This window comes from Corvus moneduloides, chromosome 7 (genome assembly GCF_009650955.1).
Source record: "Corvus moneduloides isolate bCorMon1 chromosome 7, bCorMon1.pri, whole genome shotgun sequence".
NCBI lineage: Eukaryota > Metazoa > Chordata > Aves > Passeriformes > Corvidae > Corvus > Corvus moneduloides.
The window spans coordinates 20001101-20023378 of NC_045482.1; the positions used below are offsets into that span (position 1 = coordinate 20001101).

Here is a 22278-nt window from a genome sequence, read left to right on the forward strand (position 1 = left end):
TCACTTTCCTACCAATTATTCAATAACACGACTAGGAACTGTGGAATTCTCTATCCAGTCATTCCAAACTACTTTTACTGCAGAACATGGAGTAGTAAAAGAAGGAGAAGAAGGTTTAGAGAACAACAACAATCCTCCATTTTGATATTTTTTACTCTTATCTATTTACTTCAAAGAGAAGCCCAAAACCTCTAAATTTTTCACCCTGTGACAATCTTACATAGTAGTCTATCACCTAATTCACACCACTGTATTTTCTAGTTCTTGTCTGACTGTTGGTAATTTTTTCCAAGGTTGGAGGCTAAAACAGTGTTGTTCAGGGGGGTAAGAACCCTTAAAAACAGGCCGAGAAATATTCTCGGCACTCTGGCTTCCTACAACAGTGAACTGTTTTCCAGAGAACTGCCTGGTCTCCTCATGTTTAACTGTTTTCAAAGTGCCCTGACTTTGTTGTGAGATTGCATTAGTCCAATTTAAACACTCCATTAGATGTCAATGAACTGAAAACATTGTGGCCACATGGTTATTGACCCAGGTGCAAATACCCAATGCCCAATTGAAAGATTCAGTTCTGACAAATGGCTTAAAATAATTAAAGTATGCTGGGAAAGGGTTGGGTGCTCCACTGACTAATTGAACAGGGTCCTTACAATTTGTCTATGATTCTAGGATTTTTCACAGCCACGGGTGAGTAACAAATTTATCCTATTTCATATTTCGGAGTTAACTGATGACACTCCCTTAACTAAAAGGTACTTGTATTTTTTCCTTTGGGACAATTTAGGCTAAATGCTGCTTTTCTGTGCACAGTTAGTGTTGTTTTGGCCTTTTGTTTTTTTTTTTTTTAATGGGAAAGTTCAAAGAACAAGACATTCAAGTTCTATTTTGAAGCAGTATATGTGTTTCTGCATAAATGCTATCACTTATATGTGAGGAACCTAACTGTAAAGAAACATGAAGAATAGTGCTTTCAGGGCCAATTTGAATTGGTTTTTTTTTCTCCCCCCCTCTGCTCCCCTTTATGTTAAATAAAGATCTGATCTGCATAAAGACATGATTTGAAATAGATTTCAGAGGGCTTTGGATCAGGTCCTAATGTTACTTCATTTACAGGATGTGTTCCTTTGTTAACAGTTTTCAAATGTTATTTATTTAAGTCTGGATTTTGAATTCCTCAAAGATTTTTGTTCCCCCAAAATTGAGCAACCATACTGTAACTGGCTAGAGTAATACGCTATTTCACTTGAGTGCAGTTTTTGAGGTATTCTCTGCTACTACATCCCATCTACCCATGCACACACATGGGTAGATGGGATGATCTATTGTCTCTTATTTTCTCTGATTTCTATTATCTCAATTTTAAATGCAGATGTCAGCAACAGTATTTTTCAAGATGTTCTAAGTGATCCCCCCTAAACATTCAGACCCTGAAGAAGGTTATTTTAACAATCTAAGACAGCATGCTAATCTGCTATACTAATCTGTCTAATAAGATAATGAATAATGCCTATGGGACAGGACAGTATTTGATGTGTTGAGCTTTAGAAAAAATAGGAAAAATGTTTCCTTTCAGAAATGTGGGACAGTCATAATTTTATTGGAAAAGTAACATTATTCCAGAAAATTTAGCTCTAGCAAATCTTGGCAGCTAGAATTCTTATTCTAGTCTATCAATCATTGGGGTTTTTTCCACTTGTCCTGTTACTTAAGACTGTATCAGCATTCAGGCTTTAAAAAATCAATTAAAAAATTGATAAGCATTTGTTAAAATGAAATAAGAATAATTGAACTATGCTATCTAAATGCTTAATATGCTTAAAATAAGAGGCTGTAAGAGGTTTATTCAGAAGTATAATCATGCAAATGTTGATAGTTAAAGACTGGAAGAAGGTGTAGTAACTGTGCCTTGGGATACATTACATTAAACAAAGGTGTGGAGGAGATGACGATGGTTATGAAAGGGCGTATTTTGGGGATGACTTCTGCAGCACTTTCCCCTGGGTGCATCTTGGATGCCAGGCTTACCTGGCAGATTTTGCCTCACAAAAGCACTTCTTTAACAAAAAGGTATTAATTTTGTCTTCTTATTTCTTTTTATGCATGATGTCTGCTCAGCATGTCAGTGTGACTAGTTAGGAATAAAACTGTCCAGAGGAGCAGCTCAGGTAGCCAAGAGCTGTGGGAGTGCAGTTGGTGGTGGTGATAATGCAGATGTCAGTGTGGCCCTGGGGCTCCCACCATTCTCCCTCCTTGTTCCCCAGTTGTCCCCTGTCATGGTCCTCCCAGCTGTTGCCAGCTGGGACAGCACAAGGCAGGGGCAGGTCCTGCTGCTCCCTTGTAACTGAGGCAGGATCTGTCCTGTTAATGTCTCAGCCTCTAACCTGCTCTCACAGATGCCACCCTCACAGAGGCAGTAGTTCACTTCAGCAGAGCTGTCCCTGGGGACAGGGCTGTTTTCTGGGAGCTGCCAAACCCCACAGAGTGGCCTCCACTCGAGGCAGGAGGCACTGAAGCCTCAGAGGCCTTGTGCTCAGGGTGAGTTGCACACTCTCTGAGGTGTTTTCCTACTCTATTTTCACTGAGTCAGTGACATCTGTCCTGTTATAACTTGTGCTGTAATCAGTGATATTGTCCTGGGATCATGAGGGCAAAGCGGGAGTTTAGCATAACACTGTTTTATGTTCACAGACGGATGTATGCTGATACTCTTTCTCTCCCCCTCCCCACACCCCATCTCTTTACAGGACTTTTGATTGAAGTAAATAACCATCATGTCTGACCCAGTTGTTCTGCGTAGCATCAAGAAAGTGGGAGAGGATAACTATGCTTTTGACTCGGATGGCAAATGTAAGAAATCTGTATGTTATAAAGCATGTAAAATAGGTGGTGGGTGGCCTAAGTGAAGCAAGTAGTCTACAGAACACAAAGCAAATAGTCTGTGGAATAAATAGTGTTATGTGGTACCTGCTGTCATAGGTATCTTGTTACAGAAACAACTTTTCTGTAAAAAACTACATATAACAATCCCTACCCATGGACTATCTTTACAGTTTAACTAACAAGTTCAAGGTATCTATATAGGTTTTTACACCCAGTACTTTGTTGTACAAGTAAAAGGCTTTTATCGAAGAAAAAGAAGTAAAAAGTGCTGTCTTCCATAGTTTCTTCCAGCAAACACTAATATTTGCAGTCATACATATATTAGGCAGAATTCTTATGAGCTAATTCTAAGTGAAGATCTGCATTGCCTCTTCTTATCAGAGCTTGTCCTCCTTTCTTCCATTTTTCCTTTTCAATGTGCATTTTTCCATTTTGTCAGTCCAAATGCAGCAAGAGCCAAGGAGAAACATGAAGAGAAACTGCTAAATATTTTGACTTCTGTTTATAAGACCTGAGAAAAGCCAAAAGAAAATAAGGATGTTAAATATTTATACAGATCATAAAGTACCAAGGAAAGCAAACCAGTAGCTCATAATGGAATCTAAATTGCAATAGAAATTAAGGGGATATGTCCAACTTCTGGGACAGAAAACTGTTCATCTCTTCCAGACACTTACTTTGACCTCCCAAGTTGTTTAGACTTACCTTGCTGGTTTGAGGAGTTGGTTTTTTGTCTGCTAGTTAGTTTTACACACTTGTTGCTTTTACTTGTTATGAGATTTTGGCAAAAGACTGTCTTCTGGCAAAAGACTATTCTTCTTTTGACAGTTGGGGTTTTTTTTGGCCTATCAGGTGAGTTTGCCTCCGGTTTCTCAGTTTCCTTGGAAATACACTCTGTTTTCTGCTTAATCTAAGGAGCAGGTTGTTGAACTGCTAGAACACCTTTCCCAAAGCAGATAAAGCTTTAAAACATCGTTGGGATTCTACTGATTGGCCTCATCTCCAGTGGGGTTTGTTTCAATAACCACCTTTTGTACAAATTAGCTAGGATGAGCCCTCTCTGGGTCAACCCTTGAGCACCACACCTGTAAGTGTAGTTAAGAGACAGATTTATCTGGGAACTTTTTGAGTACAATTTTTCATCACTTGACTCTCACAGATATTCTTGCTTGTGTGTTCTCATAATAGCAGTAAACACTCAAATTCTTGCCAATGTTTTTCAGCTTTTCATTGAGTCTCTGCTTCCTTCTTCTTTTTCTTTTTTTTCCAAATTATAAAATTGCTTTCTTAAATACCTTAATTTGTCTTTCAAAATTTTTTATGGCATTCAAAGATAACTATAGCTTTTTTCCTTCTGGGTTAATAAATTCTTTTATCTTCCCTGTATTATTTTATTTTCTATGAAATCATATTTTATCCTCTTATTCTACTTTTTCAGTTCTCACAGTGTGAACTGTTACTAATCTATTTTTTCCTTTCAAATTAACATCCTTCCAAATTCTTCTCCGGCTTAAAAACTGCTGGCCCACAGGACCTGGCCTGCAATTCCTTACACTCTTGAATCTCTTGAATAGCATTGGTAAGCTCTTGTTTCCCTCTTCAAGTTCATAGATTAGGGGTTTTTCACACTTGGAGAGTGCTTGTTTTGCTCTCTAAATTCATGACTCAGAGAACTTTTTCACTGGGCTCTTGTTTCTCCCATTTTCCTCCCACTAGCCTTTTCTTTAAGTTCTTGCAGAACACTTTGCATTACCAGACTATAGAGGAAGCTTTGTCTAAACCTTATCTTTTCTGATAAACCTTAAAGAATCTTCCAGAAAAGGTTTCAAACCACTACTGTTGTTACCTGCTGCCAAACTTCAAAAACCCAGATGTTTATTCTTTCTTCACAAAAGAAAGGTTTTCTAACACCAAATGATCCTTTGTAATAATAGTTTTACAAATTAGAACTTTCCTGGAAAATGTCTGGGATTCTTGGGATACATGTGCCCTTATTGAAATAATATTTTTTTTACCATCCCCAAGTAACAGAGAGCAAAATACAACCACTAGAGTAATTGTTAACTAAAGCCAAATAAAGTTATCTTATTAACCCCAAAAAGGAGATGTCATCAGCTGTTCCTTCAGTCCCAAACTCAGACTGTTTCCATCTAACATTGTGTTCTTGAGAAATACAAAACCTTGGAGGTGATGGAAAAGCCGCCTTTCCCTGGGTAGAAAAGTGGTAAGAGGAAAAATTTGTGGTTGCAGTGACTTCTTTGTACCCTCTGTGAATTGTGATGCAAACTACCTCTGTGTCTGCTCTGTGAAACGGCGCATGTGTGCATGCTCAGTGATGTGAAGAAAGGAAGGCACTGCTTGAAATGCAAACCATGGTTCTGAACTTAATGTTGAACTGGCAAATGCATCGTAATTGAGCAAAGTGCATATGCTCAATGCCCTTAGGTTATCCAAATTGTGATGTATGTATAAAACTAACTCTTCATTCATTGTCATCTCAAGTGATGTACAGCAAGAATTTTCCAATCAGACCTTCTGATGACACTCCTTTGGGGCCCCTGACAACACAAGCTGTGCTTATTATGTCTTTCACAACATCTTTCGAAAGGAGGCTAAATCCAGACCTGTTCTGGGGACTAAGGAATTGTCCTACAAACTTGTCTTGTAGTATGATTCCATTTCTCTAAGCTATGGTTCCTTAGACAATGTCCCAAGAGTAGACACCAGCATGACAAGCTCATCCTACCCTCCAAGACCACAACTGCCCCTCTTCCACAGGATTTGCAGTCTCTTAAGTTGTTGGCAGGCAAGAGTGAAGAGCTACCATTCCTCCTTTCAGCGAGCGAGCATTAGCGTAGTATCCTCAATGGGACAGTGTCCAAGACAACGAATTGAATGTTAGCAAACAGGTTGCAATGAAAATGACTTTTGGCAAATGTCCTGAATAATGTTTTTAGTGTAAACCATGGCCTGGCTATATGTATTAGTGGGAATACGATGTTTAGAACTCAGGAATGGTCAGGTGCCATGGAGTTCTAGAGTTTATGTTTCACATGTCTACAGAAGATTATGTACTTTAACAATAATCATTAACTAGACTGTGCATTTATTTTCCCTAACAGGTAACAGCTTCAAGACATCAGAGTAAGTCATGTACATGATTGGCACAATCAATATTTCTAGGAATATTCAAAGGACTTAATGTCATTGGATCAAATTGATGGAATTTTTTTTTTTAAAAAAGCTGTTCTCTAGCAGCTGAACTGCCTTATTTGATACAACTGAAACAGATAGACCAAAGCAGTCCTAGAAACCTTTATAAACAGAAATGGCAGCAATATGATCTTCCTTCTGAAAATGTTTTTGATATTCCATTTTATCTTTCTTCACTGCTTTTAGTTTGAGAAATTACTTTTTAAGGAATTTTAAAAAATCTATTAATTTCTCTTAAAACTTAACTGTGATTATTTTAAAACAAAAGGGATTATCTCATATTAAGATTTAAATGTAGAATTCTGAATAGTTGAAAGTGGGGATGATTTAGAGAATTTGACCTTCAGCGGTTATCAGAGATCTGATTGGGATTAAGAGCCTCCTCCTTCCTAGACCTTTGGACAACTCTGTAGCAGGCTGGACAACCTAATGCTACAATTTGAGCCAGCTCTTTCTGACACAGTGTACCCAGTCTGGGAGCTACCCCTAGAACAGAGAAACTAGAGCATCTCTTAATTTTTCTCATTGTCAGGTTGCCTGCCTAAGAGAACATCAGCCCAGTATTAAAAGTCTACCATGTCTTTCACCCTTAAAACCCAAGTTCTGTTGGACTTTCACATGTAACACACATATGATCTACACATACCTGAGGGAAAGCTTACTTTAGGCTTTCTAGGATCTGGTTTATGAAAACAATTTATGACAAATATAGCTTGAATTAGTTTGCTTCATTAAAAACCAAACCAAAACAACCCACTGCAAATAGAATATCCCTACTCATTCATCACTGAATGTACACAGCTGATGATTCCTTGCTATGGGAACAAGACCTTACTCTGTCTTAAAGAAAGGATTAACCAACAATTTGGGCAGTAGGTTTTTCTTTACCTGACCTTAACCCACAATCCACATTGTAGAAAGAGTGTTTTGAGGAGCTGCTTATGGAACAAAGTATAAACCTTTTGAGAATTTTAACCTAACCTTCATTCTAATTCCTGTCTAAAATTTAAAAGAACCATCAAATCACTGGTTCCAAAGAAATCTGAAGGAAACAGCTTGTCTCTTAAAATCCTGGGCAAAATGTCTCAAATAAAATGTAATTTCAGAGAAGTAACCAAGTGAGTAAAAATAATAATGCAAAATCTTATCCTTTTTTCCAGAAATTTCTATGCATATGAAGAACCATTTATACAGAAGGAAAGTGAAAAGTGAGTTCAGTTCTTTATACTTTGCATATAAAACAAAGTAAGTACTAAAATACAAGTTTATAATTTTATGTTTTCTGTTGTTGAAGGTCGTCAGAGAAGAAAGAAAACAGTGCTCATATTGGCTTCTTTCAGCTGGTAATGAAAGCAATACCTATAAATATTTGATGTGTATTGTATTGGGCTGCAGAATAAGTGACAATAACCAATAAGGTTGTTTTGGGATAGCTGTGACTAAGCCAAACTTTTAAGGATTAAATCTTTTGGCCTGAAATCCTACCAATAAAATTCAGAGGGATTTCAATAGAACCCCTTGTCATCTTGTCAATTTGGTGTCAAAATTGTCTGTTAACACATTATATTTAACCTACAGGTAGATATGTGGAAATGAGGTAAGATGTACAGCAGGGATCTAGGTGACCTTGGTTCATTCTTTTTTCTGCCAAAAATTTGCTGTGTGATATTTGGCAGATAATTTAGCTCCCTCATAATTGCCCCAAGGGTTTTAGAAGATTTGGTTGCAATGGAAACTTATAGATGCACAATACCATATGGTATGAGTTACATCTAGCCTTTGATGTAATTCCATAGGGTGCCTCTAAATTTTAAAATGAATGTAGTCAGGAGTTGTCCAACCCAGCAGCATGCAGCTAAGAGGTCTCATTACTTCTATTTTGCACATAGTCCGGGCAGTTAGCCAGTACTATATCCAAGCTAGTATGGTCCTGACTGCAGTACTGGGCTAGTGCAGTAACATCCCTGGTGCTGTACCTGGCTAAGTATCTCAGCTCCTGGTTGGGTTGAGAGAACAGTCTGTCCCCACAGAGGGCAAGCAGAGAGGTTTGAATTCTGTAGCCTTTAACTCCTAAAGTGCAGTTGGTAAACACAGTTTGCCTCATGTGCTGAGAGATCAGATATCACATATCTGTGCAATTTCTGTGTGCTTTTTTTTAAATCAAGGGAATTCCTAGACTTCTTATGAGCAAGGTTTGTAAGACAGTGGTAGTGTTACAGTTTTCTTCTGACTTTTTTCTTTTCTTTTTTGTAGAAGAACCTTTTATTTATTTCTCTTTTGTGTTAACTGGTTTCCCCTTTATTTTGTCTTTGCCCTAGTGTCCCTTTCTGTATGTGCTATAAATTTCCACTCTTTCTTCTCTTAAGCACATTATAGCACATACAGAACCTGGACAGGTTCTTCAGCAGGCTATGATTCCTCTTGACACTCCTATTTCAAAATGTATAGCATTTGATACTGATATTCTATATGGACAGTTTAATCTATATATTTGTAACTGACTTCACCCTGAGAATCAGAGTTCATACAGTCATGCAAAGGTAACTTAAATCACTGTATCTTTGCCGAGTTACCAGTGTGAAAGCTCTTTTCTATACATTGCTCCCAGATTAAAAGTCAATGCACAACTGCCTGGCTCAGCCAGTGCATTTTAGAATATTATCTATGAGAAGCTGCTCTGAGATGTTTAATTGGTTTTCTACCACAGCACCTCAGACTTTTGAGAAATTGGCTAACTCTATTCAGAGGCTCTGCATAATGCCCTAAGGCTTTTTCCTCCCTTTGCTCTCTCTCCATCCCCATAGGAAATCTGCAAAGCAGACTATATGTATGAATTATAGTTACTATTCTTAATCTCTTAGCTAGTTTCTGGAATGATGATAATGTGGAATGATATTGAGCTATTAATGTTGTATGATAATATGTTCATTCACATGTTAAAAGGAAGCTCATAATTTATGAGGCTGTAATCACAAATGTAATTAGATTAGATTGGACAGAGAGATTTGTCTTCTTTCTGTATTGAAGATAATTCTGAGATTTAAAGAGAATGTTTTTTTATTTGATCCACCTAATTAATGATTTATCATTATACAACCAATATGAAGACTGCCTCTCAGCAGAGACCATATTTTTTTCTTCCCTCTTTAGTTTCGATTTTCATCATCTACGGAGATTTTAATGATGGTTGCTGGTAGTATATGTGCTATTGTTCATGGAGTAGCCCAACCAGCTGTGTTGCTTGTGTTTGGTGCAATGGCAGACACATTTATTGAATATGACATTGAAATGCAAGAGCTTAAAGACCCAAACAAGACATGTATAAATAACACCATAGCGTGGATTAATGGTACTATTTATCAGAATGAAAAGAATGCTACAATAAGATGTGGGTAAGTAATGGATGTATTTGTTTCTTTCCCATTGTTATCATAGCTTGTCAGAGAATGCATTGCTATTGAAGGTCTTGTTCAGCCTCTAAATCTTACATTTTCTATTCATGAGGTAGGAAAGAGGCATGGTTCTTGTTACATAGTCCTGTTTCTGACCTGGAGATATTATCTGGAGGGACAGAAGGTCAGCTTGGACCTTGGTCTTTCAGTTGTAGTTGTCAGCAAGAATATTCTTTGATTATCATTGTTCTGATAACAGATATGTACGTTATATATATGAGCTCATTAATCTATTTTCTCAGATTACACTTAGGTAATAATGACATCTAGTCATTCTGGTTAGCACTTAGTTACCTATAGGTGCCTGCTGACTTCTGAGCAAGTTAGCTAAACTATTGTCACTGAGAGAATTGAGCATTTATAGAATGCAATTCATCTCAGCTTATGGGGGATGTCTGAGGCAGGTCAAAAGAACTGCCCCATAAGATTGCCTGTTTCTTTCCATTAAATATAATAAATGGAGTCTAGATAATACATTCAGATACAGATATCTGTTAAGGCCAGATTTGAAGCTGTAACCTTTCCTAAGAATAATTTTTTGGTGCATCATTACAAGGGTTTTCTAATCTCTGAGTGGCATTTCATTACATACTTAATTGCAGTTAAAAGTTACTTGTGTAAAGGTCTCTGAAATTCAGAGCACATGGGAAGAAATTCACATCCTTAGATGTAGGTGACTGGGGCCAAATTATTTTGCTCCAGGCTGTCCAAGCCAGCCTTCAGAGATGGGCTGGCAGTTAGAATACAGGATTTACTACTGACATCTGTACCTCTTAAGCAGCAACCACACACCAGGCAGGACACATTCATAGAACCATAGAATGCTTTGGGTTAGAAGGGACTTTAAGGATCATATAGTTTCAATCCCCTTGCTATGGACAGGGACACCTTCCGCTACATCTGGTTGCTCAAAACCTCATTCAAACTGGCCTCGAACACTTCCAGATGAAGAATCCACAACATCTCTGGGTAACCTGTTTCAGTGTCTCACCATCCTCACCAGTGAAGAATTTCTTTCTAACCTAAAGCTGCCCTTTTTCAGTTTAAAGCCATTGCCCCTTGTCCTATCCCTCCATGTCCTTGTAAAACATCTCTCTCCTGCTTTCTTGTAGACTCCCTTAGTGTACTGGAAGGTGTTCTAAGGTCTCCCCACAGCTTTCTCTTCTCCAGTCTGAACAATCCCAACTCTCTCAGCCTGCTCCAGCCCTCTCATCTTCATGGCCTTCCTCTGGACTCACTCCAGCAGGTCCATGTCCTCCTTATGTTGGGGCCCCCAGAGCTGGATGCAGCTCTCCAGGCGGGGTCTCACCAGAGCAGAATAGAGAGGCAGAGTCCCCTCCCTTGATCTGCAGGCCACAATGCTCTGGATGCAGCCCAGGACATGGCTAGCTTTCTGGGCTGAGAGCACACATGCCTAAGTCACGCCAAACTTTGTCCACCAACATCCCCCAGTCCTTCTCCCCAGGGCTGCTCTCAATCCATTCTTCACTCAGTCTGTGTCTATTCTTGGAATTGCCCCAGCTCAGGTGCAGCACCTTGCACTTGGCCTTGTGTGAACTTCATGAGGTTCACAGAGTCCCACCTCTCAAGTGTGTCAAAGTCCCTCTGGATGGCATCCCTTCTCTCCAGCACATCAACTGCACCACACAGCTTGGTGTCATCAGCAAACCTGCTGAGAGTGCACTCAAGCCCACTGGCCATGCCATTGACAAAGATGTGAAACAGCTCTGATCCCAACCTTTGAGAAACCCTTGAGAAACACCTTCTGTCACTGGTCTCCACTTGGACATCGAGCCCTTGACTGCAACTCTTTGAGTGCAGCCATCCAATCAATTCCTTATCCACCAAGTGATCCATCCACCATGTCTCTCCAGTTTAGAGACAAGGATGTCATGCAGGATAGAATCAAATGGTTTGCACAAATCCAGGTAGATGATGTCAGTTGCTCTTCCTTCATCCATCAATGCTGTAGCCCTGTGATAGAAGGCCACCAAATTTGTCAGGCATGAGTTGCCCTTAGTGAAGTCACACTGGCTGTCACCAGTCACCTCCTTGTTTATCAAGTGCTTTGGCACACTTTCTAGGATGATCTGCTCCATGATCTTAATTATCATGAAAAATTGTACTAGATACCTTTTAGGCACCTGAGTTGTTTCCATGATATGCTGTTTCCATGAAATTCTGTTTCCACGTTTTTTGTCAGAGATCAAGTAAGGTGCGTAGGGTTCCCTTTTGGCTTAAAAATTCAGTGTAAAAAATTTTGGGTAAATTAAATAAAATTTTCTGTCTGCAGGATGTTTTTTAAAAGTTGTCTAAAGGCAGAACCTATAACAACCTATTTCAAAGTAGATGAAATGCAAAAGCAGCAATTCAGTGCCCTTCACTGATATTAAGAGTAATTTAGCACTCCTACCTGAGTAAAAAAACAAATTATCTTTTCAGATTAGCAAATTTATGGTACAAAGTAATATTTGAATTGACTTTAGCAGCCCTCACTTCTCCCCATAAAATGCAGTTGAAATCTGAATGTTATTAGTTGCCATAATGGCACAAAGCAAGCACATTCAACATCTAATGAAAACTTATTGGGCAGCTCTTTTCTGAAACACCCTCTCACCTGTGCTGTTTCAGGGCATGCAGTCTGGGGGGGTTTCCCGGAGACTACAGGGCTGCTCCAGGATGGAGGAGCATTTCTTGGTACCTGCCAGCTCCCTACCCCTGTGCAACAGGCAGAATAAGGAAACCAGCTACTAGCAATAGCCTCAGTATTGGGAGAGAACGCCTCTGTTGGCAAAACAAGCTGACTTCCACCTAGCCTGACTCTAACTTGAGGAAACACCAGATTAGAATTCTGTGAGAAATTAAAACTATATTAATTGCTCTTTTTTTTTTTCCTTTTTTTTCCCCTTTTTTCTTTTTTCAGGCTGCTGGACATTGAACACGAAATGACCAAGTTTGCAGGATACTATGCAGGAATTGGTTGTGCCATACTTGTGTTAGGATACCTCCAAGTTAGTATTTTGGATTCTGTTTTGATTTCAAAGTTTAAATCACTAAACAATTAAGTTCATAATAATAATTATGTTAGTTTTAACTGCTTAGCTACTTATTTGAGCAGAACAGATGCTTTCAGTTCTCATTCTATTGCTGAAATATGTTAGCTCTGGCAATCTGAGAGCTCCTTGGATTTGTGCATGCATATCTTTGTAAAAGGATGAATTTTACCCACAGCACAAGCAATACTTGCTCAAGTGTGGCTACTATGGAATCCACATGTCCTCCAAAAATAGCAGCCAAAGGGCATGCAGATTCCCAGTAGGCATCTCAGCTGGGTTGAGCGCTGTTTGTATTACAGAGATATTACAGAGCAATACTAATGTGAAACTAATGTTGGAGAAGAATCGTACCCTACGTATTCTGTAGTAATTGTTCAGTCCTATGACTGAAGTGAGTCAAAAGCTTGGACAATTCCTGCATAGTCTGTTGAAGGGTCCATGGCTTTTGAAGCTGTTTTTAATCGCAAAAATCACTTGTCAATCTCCTTCCTGAAAACTATCCAAGAATTTTGCTGAGGTAGGATGGCTGCCATCCCTGTATTACTTACAGTTGTAGATGGCAAAAGCTTTGTCCATATGGCATTCATGTAGCTGCATACGTAATTTAACTTGTCTCTTCTCTCATCCTATCAGAACTGAGACAAATGCTTGATCCAGAGGCTATATAAAATTGTTGGATTATTTAAAGATCAAAACAACTGTTATGTCTGTGTAGCTGGAATATATTTTACCTGAATAGTAATTTTATCAATAGCCTTTCCCATTCTAGTCAAATCGTTTTTTCTAATTTGTTGGGAGTAGAAAGACTTTTTATTGCAATTTATCAGCTGTTTTGTGCTTTTCCCAGATCTGCTTTTGGGTTATGTCTGCAGCTCGTCAGATACAGAAAATCAGGAAAGCTTATTTCAGGAAAATAATGCGAATGGATATAGGCTGGTTTGACTGTACATCTGTAGGAGAACTGAACACCCGAATTTCTGAGTGAGTAATCTAAAAAACCCATATGCTACAGAAAACATTTTGCAATTCCTTCCAAACGCTGCAGAGTGCCAATAATCAGGCATTTGACAAACACCTTTTAGTAGAAATACAGCTATGTTCGTGGGAGCAGCAACCAGACTGATTAGCTCCCCCATCTCTGAACTAAGTACCATAACTGTTAAACCACAATTATTTCCCTTTCATGCCTTGTCTGTCAGTAAATATGTGTGTGTGGGAGTTGGATTGGTTTTGGGGTGGGGTTTTTTTTCCAGTTTGTCTTCTCTTCTCCTTTTGTGCCCAGTCCCTTCAGAGTGATCTATAATTTGGCTGCCGGTGCATGCTCCCTGAGTCTGGAGATGCTGATTTGAACCCTCTCTTAATTCCCAGAAAGGAAAATTACATTAGGGGCACATTTTGCTTTTGTTAGCTTTTAGAAGGAAAGAGTGAGCCTTGCTTAATCTTCTGTTAAAAAAGATACAAGCAGGCAGCTGTGGGGTGAATATGCTGACTGTAGATGGCTTCCTGTTCTCAGTTGTGCCTGTGTAATAGTCACATATGCTGAAGATTTTTCTGTCGTTGGAAGGAATTTTATTTTACTCATTGGTTTCTATTGCTTTCTGTGGTGTTCTTTTTATGAAGAATAAATGGCAAGCTTTAGTCACTGGGAAGAATTTCTTAGGAAAAAGTAGGAATTAATCATGTATTTGTCTAATAAATAACATTTCCCTTGTTTTTGAACAAGATTGTCCTGCACCTACAAAAGCTCCCTGACTGTGAAAAATATTCACCAGAAGAAATATAAACATGTTCTTTTACTCAACACTCTTACAACAGAGGACTGTAATTTCACTTGACTTATCAATAAGCTTCCAACTTTGCACTTTGTCATAGGTTAGCAAGCATAGTCCCGGAAGGGACGTCCTTGCTAAGGGGTGCTTACAGTTTCCTCTAGGAACTGATAGAACCTATCAGCTGGCCAGGTTGAATATAGACAATTCTCTAAGCCACTTAAAGTTGTGACCACCTCTGTGATCCACATTTAAGAATAGGCAAACTCCCCCTCCAAGCTCTCTCTCGTTTCCGGCGCTGGGACAGGTGGCTGCCGGCCCCGTGTGGGGGCCAGCGGGCCCAGCCAGGCCCTGCTTGGGCCAGGCCGGGCCGGGCCACGGCCATCCTGGGTCGATGGACCTGTTCCAGCCATGGAACCCCCCCCCACTGCCTTGCCGTGGGCAGCCGGAGTGGCTCGGCTCTCCCCCCTCTCCACTTCGATAAGAAAAATTCAACATTCCAGCTGCAAAGCTGCAAGGCCGAGGTGAGAGTAACCCTTTTATTGCTTTGAAGAGCTGAAAACCTGAGGGAAGAGAGAGAGGAGATGCTTAAAGCTGAAATTCTGTTGTGAAGCTATGATATATCAGAGTATCCTGTTGTAATTTCATGAAGATATGGGGGGTGGAGTGTTCAACTCGTAAGCAAAAGCACCTGTGCTGAGATAGGCAGATGCTGACGCAGCTGTAATTTCATGAGAAGTTTGGACAGGGAGAGATGAACCAGATGAGGACTTTTGCTCCAAATGGGAAAGGAGAAAACCTCAGTTCCTAGAGATGCTCCCAGAGATAGTCCTAAAGATGAAGATGATGAAGACCCTTTGCTCCCAGGGAAGGAGAAGGGCCTCTGTTTTTGTTTCTGAACGGCTCAACCTTAAAATTGTACCCCAAAAAACTTCAAGAGTGGACCCTCGAAAGCAGTTGCGGGAAAAGCTGCAAGTCGGGGGAAAGGACTCACACGCAGGCAGAGAGACTCCTCTTCCTAAATGGACTGAACAATATTTGGAAGTGGGCGGCTGTCTCGTTGTGATAATGTTTTCATAGCATGAGCAAGAAGAGACTTCTCTTTCTAAATGGACTGAACAAGGTTATTATGGAAGTGGTAAACAGACTGAACATCTTAAGGGTTGTCTTTTCACATTGTCAGTGGGAGAAGGGAGGAAGGTGGGGGGAGGAGGAGAGTTCTGAAGGTGGTATAATTTTTTTTTTCCTCTTTTAGGTCTGTTAATAAACTTCTTTATATTCTTTCAAGTTTGGTGCCTGTTTTGCATTTCTCCTAATTCTTATCTCACAGCAGATAAACAGTAATGAGTATTTTGGACCAAACCACTACACACTTTAAATCTCAAGGCCACTTGCTACAAGTTATTCCAGGAGTTCTCAGTAGTTCTAATCTCAGAGGTGAGGTAGTAGCCAAGAGTGACAGAAGTATAATGATTATACTTAAGACGGTTTTTGATGATTATAATTGATGATTATATTTAAGACAGTTTTTCTGTGCTGGCAATGCCTAAGAGAGAACAAATGAACTCTGAAGCTGCCCTGGGGCCAAATGGTGTCAACTGCTGCACCATTGTCCTCCATACAATAGAACTGTCATGTTTTCTCACTGTCTCCGGTCATAAAGTAGCCCTCCATCTTCCCACTCTCCCTCTCATTTAGAGAACAAAGTACCTGGTAGAGAGGAGAGAGGAACTGGGAGCTGGTGGAAGGTGGAACTAGAAGAGAGTTAGAGACCTCCTCCCTTTCCCTGTCCCTTCAGCAGGCCAGTATGGTGCATTCTCAATGCCCCATGATGTAAGGAATGCTATATGAGCTATGCTGTTTTTCCTTTATCACATAGCTGCATCCTGCTAAGATGTCTCTGCCCCATCCTCTGAAGCAGCTGGGGCATGGTAGTAAGAGCCAGCTAGCAAATGAGTCTGCTGCCAGGACAACTTTTCTTGGGAAAGGACAGTACTTCCTCTGTAGTATTCATGCCTAAAAGCCTTCTCCATTGCAAAGGCATCAGATTTTCTCACTGTAGGGTCTTTGTACGGGGTGATGGTGAAAGAATAGGGATGAAGGAAGGGCCCTCTCCAGTGAAAAGCAACTAACCCAGATGTGGCCAAGACCTGCAACACAAACAAAAGTTATACTCACCAGTCTTCTGTTGATTTTTGTTGTTGTTGTTTTCCAGGGATGTTAACAAAATTAATGAGGCTATTGCTGACCAAGTAGCAATCTTCATCCAACGCATAACCACCTTTGTGTGTGGATTTCTACTGGGATTTGTCAGTGGCTGGAAATTGACCTTGGTTATCATTGCAGTCAGCCCTCTGCTTGGGGTTGGAGCAGCTCTCTATGGCTTGGTAAGTGAATTGTGAAAGGTTCGTGTTGAGCAATGATGAGCAGGAAAGATCATGCCAGAAATCTGTGAGGATTGGTGAAGTTGATTACACCCCTTTAAAGTCAAGAGAGGCAAATTACAGTCTCAGTAGTACTGAGTGAGGTGGGAGGGATGGAGGGAGAGGTGTGGTAGAAGGGAAGTGGGCTTTGCTCCCACTTTGTTTATTCTGATTCCCAGAATAATAAATCCTCCTTCTAAGATGGTAGTGTAAGCATACCTTCTTGTGGGTCCTGTGGATGGGCAATGTTGCTGAGATCAGAAGCTGGCTTTTACCTTCTCTCTTACTACACACCTGGTTTAGATGGTTAGAAGATACAGGACTTGATTTCTCTATGTAAATTAGTGACTTTTTTGGGTGATAAGTTTCAGAGACATAAAATGGTTGAAAACAACTACTCAAACTTGCCTCAAACTGTCCCTGGTCCCAGAAGCTGCTGCACCTTCTCCTAGTTTTTCCTGTTCTGTGTCTCCATCCACTTCCTACAGACTTCCTGTCACTGTACACAGGAAGGACAGTGAAAAGGGAAACTGCAGGATCCTCTGCCCTCTCACCTCCTCTCCCATGCTCAGCAGGGCTGGGTGGTTCCTGCTCATCCTCTGCATTCTTGTTTGGTTCAGCCCTCTGGCAATCTCATTTCTTTCACATCAGGGACAGCTTGCTGTCATTTTCCTATCCAACCTCTAATGTAACTGTGATTAATTTCTTGTCTACCAGCTCTCCTTTAGCACCTTGTGCTGGCTGCAAGTAGATGACATGAATAATGACTCATGTGAAGGGGGAGAGCAGAAACTTGGCAGGGAATGAAATCAAACCCAAAATGCTTTTCCTTCATTTGTGATTTCTTTCCGACCTTATTCCCCTTTATGTTTGTAATTTTCTCCCTTTCCATTCTTATTTCTCTGTACCCATCTCTTTCCAGTCACAATACCTACTGTTAAGTGTTTCCTCATTATGAGCCTTTCCAGCCCTAGTCTTTGTTTTACACCATGAAGAAAATAGACCCAAGGTCAATCTAGCCTGGCTTCCTGTCTTCAAAAGGGGCTAGTACATTCATGGGGTAAGGTATTTGAAAAGAGAAAGCAAAGACTGACACATTAGACTTTCTAATGATAGCTTATTCCCAAGTCAATGTGGTATCTCTGTGTAGAATTGTAAATGACTACATTTTCTTCCATTAATTTGAGCACTTTTTGGAGTCTAAGTAAGCTTTTGGCATCCAGTGTGTGCTCTGGGCTGCTGTGTAAGGACCTGTTTGCTATCAGCCCAAAGCACAGTGGTGGGCAACATCTGTTTTTATCCTCCCCCACCACTACAGTTACCTCTTCTTCCTGACATTGGGGTCTGCCACAGTAGCTAAAGGTCTGCTCTTGGCACTTAAAGATCCCCCTTGCTCCCACTGTGCACAAACCCTCAGTCTGCAATCTGCTTCAGCCCAGTCAGAGCAGATAGAGGGAGGGTGGGAGGCAGGGAAAGCAGGAGTTGTCAGCTGCTCTTTCTAGCTACTTGGAGCAGAGAGCTGTTGCAAAACATATGTTACAAAGGTATGCCCTGGCACTAGAAGACCTAAGTGTTCGAATGTGCAGCATGCCTAATAAAAGCCTGCTTGGAGTGCAGGAGGTGACCCAGTGCAGAGCAGCCAGCACAGAGTGACAGCCAACATTGCTTATCACTGTCCTTTTCTGCACCTTCAGTTCAGGTGTAACCAGCACTGCTTATGCTTTTGTAGGCTGTGGCAAAACTAACAGGCCGAGAATTAAAGGCTTATGCAAAAGCTGGAGCTGTGGCTGATGAAGTGCTCTCATCCATCAGAACAGTGGCTGCTTTTGGTGGGGAGAAGAAGGAAGTTGAAAGGTTTGTTTGAACAAACTGTAAGGTCTCTGATTTCTTTTTCCTGAAGCAATATAATGCTGTAATGCACATCAGATTCATGGCAATTAATCTCTATATTCTACAATTATGACTACCTATTAGCTTTGAGACTTTTATGCATGTATGTTTCAGAAATCTAGGTTTCAAGTATGGATGCAAAACTAGTTTTATAATTTAGTCTATCAGCGAAATAAAGCATCAGCAATAGTATCTTCAATTCATGTTTACTTGTAGGAACATTCTGTCAAATTTTTCCCTAAACACTGTCTGATATATCACTTTTGCAGAAAACCTGAAAACTTTGAGTACTTTCAAGCTAAGTAGGAGAATTAGGTTTATCAAGACAGGGTTTGATGATGTTTCTGCAAATTTCTTTTAAATTCTATGAAAACATAACTTGGCTGTAGGATGTGCTCTGGAGTGTTGGGCAAATTCTCAAATCCTGTGTTACTCTGTTAAAACTCCAAGCCCCATGATGAGGTACCTGTGATGAGTGTGGCTTTTCTTGTGCTTATTACACTAGAACATACAAGGATTTCATGATCTGGAAGCATTGCTGGTTTCAGCAGTGATCTCACTTCAGAGTGATTCTGTATTGACCCTTTGTACGGACATTCTGCCGAGTCATCAATGGTGCCTCATTTTGTTGGTCTTTTCTCATTTTGAAATTTATGTCAAATTGATTTGACTCCCTTTTATTTTTCTCTCTTTCTACAGATATGATAAGAACCTGGTGTTTGCTCAGCACTGGGGGATTCGAAAAGGAATAATAATGGGATTGTTCACTGGTTACATGTGGTTTATAATTTTTCTAAGTTATGCATTAGCCTTTTGGTATGGCTCTAAACTTGTCCTTGAAGAAGAAGAGTATTCACCTGGCACTCTTCTGCAGGTACTCATTTTAGCTTGATGCAACTTTTTCAGACTGTTCTTTGAAATAATAATTCTGGAACACATATCTGTTCTGGTATCTGGTGGCTCACTGGTTACAAATACTATGTATGTCTTTTAAAGATCATTACTCAGTATATGTATGAGACAACTGGATAAGATTGAAAAAAAATCCATGTTTATTTTAAAGATTTTGAATATTACCTACTGTGATCAGAATAATGCTTTCATTTGACAGCCCACTACACAATTATCAGAGGCCTGGAACTAGCTTTCCCGTTTTGTGGGTCAGCATGGTGCTTCTGGGATGTTGGCTTCTCTGAAGAACTTTATGATGAAAAACATTGTGGTAAAGAGACACCTAACCAAAGAAAGTGTTGTCATATCTAATCGCTCATGAACACTTTCTGTTCCTTTGAGAAACTATTTCTGGTTGTTTTGTTTTTACAAAGCCCATGTAAACATGTATGCAGGTAAAAACACACCTGGCTGTGGCTCCTGCAGTGTGTACAAAAACTATGCTCACCTGCATGGCACTCGTGCATCCACTTCTGCACAGTAGGTGCTTTAGCCACTGATGGCCTCAGTGCTACAAAGCCAACATCTACAGATATTTTGGTTAGTTACTTGAGCGAGGACTGCCCAAATGGCAGACTCCAGTTCAAACCCAGAACAACTTTTCCTGAACCTTAGTAAGTTCTGGATATTCTCATGAGACATCTAGTTTTGCTCCTTCTCTGCCTGTTGCACACCATGAGAGTTCCCAGCCACCTGCGGCATGCAGTGCAAAGCTTCCTGCTAAATGGAACTTGGCAAATTACCCTGAGAACATTGTAAACCTGAGTCATTCTGTTCAAGGAGGAAATAATTTGTACCTGCTCTCAACACCAGTATGAGAGGTGCTGTGAGGTATATGATGTAGTGCTGTGAAAAACAAAGTGAGCAATTTCCTTGCCTTGCACATGGTAAGTATAGTCCAGTGGTTCCAAATGACAAATGGCAAACAGTGGGGAGCTACCCTGTAGCTGAAAAACTGTACCTGTCAATGGAGATACTCTCCCTCATGCTTCCCTTACTCACAGTTTCCAGTCATCTTTCTTCTACTTTCTATTTTCTACCATACACTCCTAGTTTGGCAGGGGGCAGGAAGGGGGATTTGTAGATACAAAACATTGAAATATGCTTTTCCTGCTCTCTCAAAAAGTCATGCACCAGCCATACTGCATTGATATATACTAAGTATTGCGTTCCCTTCCTCTTCTGCCAGGTGTACAGAACATGCTCCTCCTTCATGTTCATGATGGATTCTGACAGGCATAGAACCTCCTTGCTTTAAGACTCACTCACGTGAGAAAATTAGTTAGTAGTAAAGCTGAGTATAAATGTATGCCATGATCTCTACATTCCAGTGTAGACATTTGCAGTGCACAGTATGTGTTCAGTAGATTCCTCCACTTTAACTATAGAGATAGTCCCAGGAAACATCACTCTGGTGCAAAGGAGAACTAAGTCCTGTGTAACTTGATTGCTTCTTAGCAGAATTTTCAGGCCAAAATAGAGCAAAGGGTTACATACCAGACATAACATTCCATGTCTCCTCATGTGAATGTCCAAACTATCACCCACAACAAAGCAGCAAAATGGACCAAAAGCCTACACCAAAGACATTATCCAACCCTTATAACCTGTTCTGCCAAAATACCTCTGTAACTGAAACTAAGGAGAAGTAAAACAGAGTAAATTCTAGGAAAAAACTGTCAAAAAGTGTTCAAAAGCACACCCCAGTACAGTAGCACTGAGAAGTATAAGCTATACTTACAATACAATGCAGCTTGCTCCTTGTTGTAGAAACAGACAATGAAATAATTTGCATCTGTGTGGTATGTAAATGCTAAATAAGCCTCTACTTTCTTTATATTCACCACCTTCTAGTGTCCTGTTCTTTGAAGACCCTGCCAGCATTTTCAGTCTTAGAAGGTATATTTAAGAGCCTTCATAAAAACTTTTCATAAAAATGAAGCACTGGCAGCTCTTAAGAAATTTTGAGCAAACACTTTTGGTATTTTAGTTGATATGCTACAGCTTCACTTGCTTCTGATCCACAAGGCCACACACCAAGGCTGAATTCCTGGGCTCAAGCATCCTCTGATAGTCAGTACTGTATCCAGCTGCCTTTATTGTCTGTCAGTCTTCCCAGGAAGAGCAGATGCTGTGGTGCATTTTCTCTCATGTTGTCCTAGGCTTAGGGAAAAAGGGCATCCTCGGACTTTCAGAAGAGGGTCATTAGTGAGCAACTATTCATTTTGGTTCTTAGAAAAGAACTTGAAACAGTGAGCACATTGGGTATTTGCTACCTGTAGAATCTGTCCATCCACATGATGGACACCTCAAAAAGTGCCTTATCCAGTGTTGGTAGCAACCCTTACAGTTCATTTCTCTGGGAGACAGAGAAAAAATATTCTCTATAGCTGGTACCTCCCCAAAATTAAGTTTTGTGAGTATTGGATGAGACAGGAACTGCAATAGACAAAGGTTGTAATACAGGGTTTTAAGCTTCTTTCTATTTTTGCTTACTGGTAAAAAGCATCCTCAAAATAATCTACTTCCCACCAATGTTCTGTTCCAGACCTTGTTTCAAGGAAGAGGTACCCAGTCAAACTGAGATAGCTTAAAAATACATCAGTGGTATCTCAGTAAATACCTAGATGCTTACTTTTTTAGG

The 22278-nt window shown here is 40.2% G+C and overlaps 1 protein-coding gene across 1 annotated transcript in view; it reads left to right on the plus strand.

Moving 5' to 3' along the window:
* The first annotated feature begins 395 nt into the window (after positions 1-395).
* Positions 396-22278, plus strand: part of ABCB11 (ATP binding cassette subfamily B member 11) — a 47092-nt gene continuing 25209 nt past the window's right edge. The window contains 11 exon segments of the mRNA XM_032114777.1: positions 396-687; positions 2745-2847; positions 6003-6024; positions 7254-7301; positions 7388-7436; positions 9244-9485; positions 12469-12556; positions 13449-13582; positions 16586-16757; positions 18523-18647; positions 19383-19557. Coding sequence (XP_031970668.1) covers positions 2772-2847; positions 6003-6024; positions 7254-7301; positions 7388-7436; positions 9244-9485; positions 12469-12556; positions 13449-13582; positions 16586-16757; positions 18523-18647; positions 19383-19557 — 1131 coding nt within the window. The 5' untranslated portion in view covers positions 396-687; positions 2745-2771.